Source organism: Theobroma umbraticum, unplaced genomic scaffold (genome assembly GCF_002168275.2).
Source record: "Theobroma umbraticum cultivar Fairchild unplaced genomic scaffold, ASM216827v3 scaffold_34.0, whole genome shotgun sequence".
NCBI classification, from domain to species: domain Eukaryota; kingdom Viridiplantae; phylum Streptophyta; class Magnoliopsida; order Malvales; family Malvaceae; genus Theobroma; species Theobroma umbraticum.
The window spans coordinates 1-4,711 of NW_018397275.1; the positions used below are offsets into that span (position 1 = coordinate 1).

Genomic DNA, 4,711 nt, shown 5'->3' on the forward strand with positions numbered 1-4,711 from the left:
GTAAAGCCCTTCTATACGTTGCATCAAACCCCAAGCTTGCCGTGCCAATGGCCTCTGAAAAAGGAAAAGGAAAATCAGTATTCACTTTAAACAGTCTTCCAACTCTTCCCTAGGGGAAGAAGACAAAAAAGAAGAAAAGATACATAAAAGCTGCACCTGCTCAGAATCACCCCATCTGCGAAAAGCAGAGAATGATTGTAAACGAGCCCAAATGTACTGACCACCAACCGTGGCAATGCAATACCACATTTTCTGAGCAACAGTTAATCCAGGCCCTTCCAAACCTGTTCTTACTGCAGAAAGATAATGAGTCGCACAAGTTAAGGCTGTAGGTAAGGCTGCATGAGAGAAGGGATGTTTAAAGAAAAGACAATGTTAACCAAGGTAAAGTGCTACATGGATATTAGGATAAACTCTCCTAAACATGGTTCGGGACAGACAATGTTACTAAGGTAAAGTGTTCCAGCTTCTAAATGCATCACAAAAGATTTTGCCAAAATGAATAGATATAATTTTGATATAATATCACTGATGATTGCAGTCATTAATAAAATCAAGAACATAATGAAATTCAACAATGCAACTAGTTATGAACGGCAATAAAAAAGCACCAAAGCATGATGTGGTCAGCACACTAACATGGGGCATGTCATAATACATCAAACTCAATTGAAATAGAAATGAAAGAAACAAATTCAAACTAAACATCTATGAATACATATTCCTGCTCATGAAAAGTGAAATTCATGAAAAAACATGCTAAGTTAAATCAGTAATCATATCAAAGGATTAATATGAAGACAACATGGGCCATTAGCAATGCTCATACATAAGAAGACACTCTTCACACTATTAGCCCCAAAAACATAATGTCAAAATTTTCATAGACCTATGTGTCTTCACCTATACGGTCAACCTATGAGAAATTAAACCATTGAAGGCCAGTTTTGTAAGTAACAATTAGCACAAGAAGCAAGAGAGATCCAGACCTTCTTACCTTTGCTTCTAATTTCCATGGCACGTTCATCTCTATACCTCAGATTCATAAGAGCATTTCCTGGAGTAGGTTTATCTACCCAAATTGAGAACCTCCAAATGAGAAACTCAAGGAAAGCATCAAGTTCTGGTTCATATTGAAATAACATTCCTGGCTAACCCCAACAAAACAAAGAAATAAGATAAGATAATAGCACAATGGAATTTCATTTTCTGTACACCATCAATGCCTTCAATAGCAAAGGTACCTTCATCAAGGAGAAAACTTTAACCAACTGTTCTTTTAACATCGCTGACATCTCAATATCCAATCTAGCAGCGTCAAACTGATTAACTCTAGAAATTGATATCGGTAGCGTGGAATACTGCAGCAATTGACCACAAACAGTCAATAAGCTAATCTACAAAAGTTAAATAAAAGCAGAAATTGGAACAACCAGGAAAAATTCCAGCCTACACTCGGATATAATCTTAACCCATTTGCCCTTAAACAGAAGCACCAAAACTTTTGTATATAACTCTTCCATATGTATAACTAGAGAACTAAAAATTAATTTCTTCATTTTACTATCACAATGCAGGTCCATTCAGCTTTGTCAAATTATCCTTAATACCCAAAATTTATATTCCTTTTATAGAAAGGAAATAAAATGTTACCCAGAAATTTTCCAGAAACGAATTCAATAAAAACAAGTTCCCATGAATTCTAAAGCGCAATCAATGACTAACAAAATATATAAAAGGGAACCATAAAACACAATTTTTGAATTATTGGAAAAAAAAAACATAATTTATGAATTTGTGGGAGAGTCTTTAGAGGCAATTATCATTAATCGGACAGATGGAAGGAAAATCACTAGAGGGTATTCTCATTTTTTTGGTTGAACATCAAATAAATTTTCAGAATTCAAAATTAAAAAAAAAAAGACAAAAAGAGTTTACCTGATTAGAAAGAGAAAGAGAGTGCCAGTGAGGAAGTAGCTTTTGGTAAGAAGTAATCCAAGCATCTTCTTGTGGGGGTGCTGGTGGGTATGGATTGCTTCTAACACTAATCATTTGATGAGTTATAATATGGGTTTTCTTTGGAAAAATTATTTGATGAGTTATAATATGGGTTTTCTTTGGAAAAATTATTTGATGAGATGTTGAAGTCTTGAAGATGAGGAGGTGGTTTCGTTTCTTCCCTGGGCTCTGCCCTGTTTCAAAAAAATGCAGCCAAAAAGCTTTGAGAGGTGGAGTTAACTCGAAACTTGCAGCTATAGTTAAATTTGAGGGAGATGGCGATTATAGATTTTGTGTAAGGGACAGTCGTCTAAAGGGTATTTTTGTCTCACTAAGTATTATACTTGCTATAGGATAGGATTAAAAGATTAAGGGAGATGGCAAAAAATGAATATCAAACTTTAATTCTTTTATTTATAGCTTAAAAAACAATTTATTAGTTGTTTTTAGTTTTACCAATGAAGTTACGGTGAATGTTACAGTAAGTCTAATCTTACTATAAAGTCAATAAATAAAAATTTTAAAAAATAATAAAAACTTATTTAACAGGTTAACAGGTAAATAATATATATAATTTTTAAATTTATTCATTTTAAGATAACAATGTAGATAATTTTTAAATTTATTTAGTTTATTTAAAAGTTATTTAAGTTTTAATTTTATTTTATTTTTAACTTTAAACTATAAAAATATTATTTTTTTAATATTAAAATTATATTTAATTAATTAATATAATAAAAATTATTATTATCACTTATTACGTTAACTCTCACGTATTTACATTAAAATTTTAACTTTTTTAATTTCACTTTTATAAGATTTTACGCTAATTCTTACAATTTTATGTCAAATCATTTCAATAGTAACTTTTAACTATAATTATTTTTATTTTTATTATTATTTATTTAAAATAAAAATTTAAATATCGTTACATACTTTTATCCCGATAATATAAATATAAATGCTTATTTCTCATTAAAATTAGACTTTTTTACTTAATTAACTTATTCTATTAACTCTAATACATTTACGTTAAAATTTAAAATTTGGTTATTTCATCTTTATAAATTTTTACATCAATTGTTACAGTTTTATGTCAAGATTTATCTATGACAATTTTGAGCTATAATAATTTTTATTATTATTTTTATTTAAAAATTAAAATTTATATATCATTAAATACATTTAGTCGAAGAAAATATATTTAAATATTTATTTTTTAATAAAATTAAAAATTTTTTTACTCAATTAACTTGTTGCGTTAATTCTCACATATTTACGTTAAGATTTAAAATTTAATTATTCTACCTTTATAAGTTTTTAAGTCAACTGTTACAGTTTTATGTCAAAATTTATCTATACTAATTTTGAATTATAATTATTTTTATTATTTTTTTATTTAAAAAATAAAATTTATATATCGTTAAACACTTTTTGTCCGAGAATATATATTTAAATATTTATTTTTCACTAAAATTAGATTTTTTTTACTTAATGGACTTGTTATGTTAACTCTCACACGTTTACGTTAAGATTTAAAATTTAGTTATTCTATTTTTATAAATTTTTACATCAATTCTTACAGTTTTATGTTAAGACTTATCTATATCAATTTTATATTATAATTATTTTTATCCTTATTATTTTTATTTAAAAATTAAAATTTATATATCGTTACATACTTTTAGTTCGATAATATAAATATAAATATTTATTTTTCATTAAAATTAGACTTTTTTATTTAATTCTTATAGTTTTACTTTAAGCTTTTTTTATGTCCATTTTAAACTATAATTATTTTAATTCTTATTATTCTTTATTTAAAAATTAAAATTTATATATCGTTAAATACTTTTGTCTGAAAATATAAATTTAAATATTTATTTTTCACTAAAATTAGATTTTTTTACTTAATTGATTTGTTAAGTTAACTCTCACACATTTACGTTAAGATTTAAAATTAGTTATTCAACTTTTATAAATTTTTATTTTAGTTCTTATAGTTTTACGTTAAGATTTATCTATGTCAATTTTAAACAATAATTATTTTCATCCTTATTATTTTTATTTAAAAATTAAAATTTGTATATTGTTACATACTTTTAGCCTGATAATATAAATATAAATGTTTATTTTTTATTAAAATTAGACTTTTTTACTTAATTAACTTATTATGTTAACTCTTGCATATTTATGTTAAAATTTAAAATTTAATTATTCCACCTTTATAAGTTTTTACGTCAATTCTTATAATTTTACGTTAAGATTTATTTATGTCAATTTCAAACTATAATTATTTTTATCCTTATTATTTTTATTTAAAAATTAAAATTTATATATCGTTAAATACTTTTATTCTAAGAATATAAATTTAAATATTTGTTGTTCAATAAAATTAAATTTTTTTACTTAATTGACTTGTTACGTTAACTCTCACACATTTATGTTAAGATTTAAAATTTAGTTATTCCAACTTTATAAGCTTTTACGTCAATTCTTACAGTTTTACGTCAAGGCTTTTTTACGTCAATTTTGAATTATAATTAGTTTTATCCTTATTATCATTTATTTAAAAATTAAAATTGTTATATCGTTAAATACTTTTAGTCCGAGAATATAAATTTAAATATTTACTTTCATTAAATATACATTATTTTTACTTAATTGATTTCTTATGTTAACTCTCACATGCTTACGTTAAGATTTAAAATTT

General features: G+C 25.2%; 1 protein-coding gene across 1 annotated transcript; it reads right to left on the bottom strand.

Annotated features, from left to right (window-relative positions):
• Positions 1 to 3: 3 nt before the first annotated feature.
• TED3 (Pex2/Pex12 N-terminal domain-containing protein / zinc finger (C3HC4-type RING finger) family protein) lies at positions 4 to 2,280 on the bottom strand (the record flags this gene model as incomplete). Its single annotated transcript, XM_021442963.2, has 5 exons — positions 1,939 to 2,280; positions 1,245 to 1,361; positions 998 to 1,151; positions 157 to 293; positions 4 to 54 (listed from the first exon to the last, which is right to left on the bottom strand). Coding segments are annotated over exons 1-5 (573 nt in total), but the record flags the coding sequence as incomplete, so codon positions are not given.
• Between the last annotated feature and the right edge of the window lie 2,431 nt (positions 2,281 to 4,711).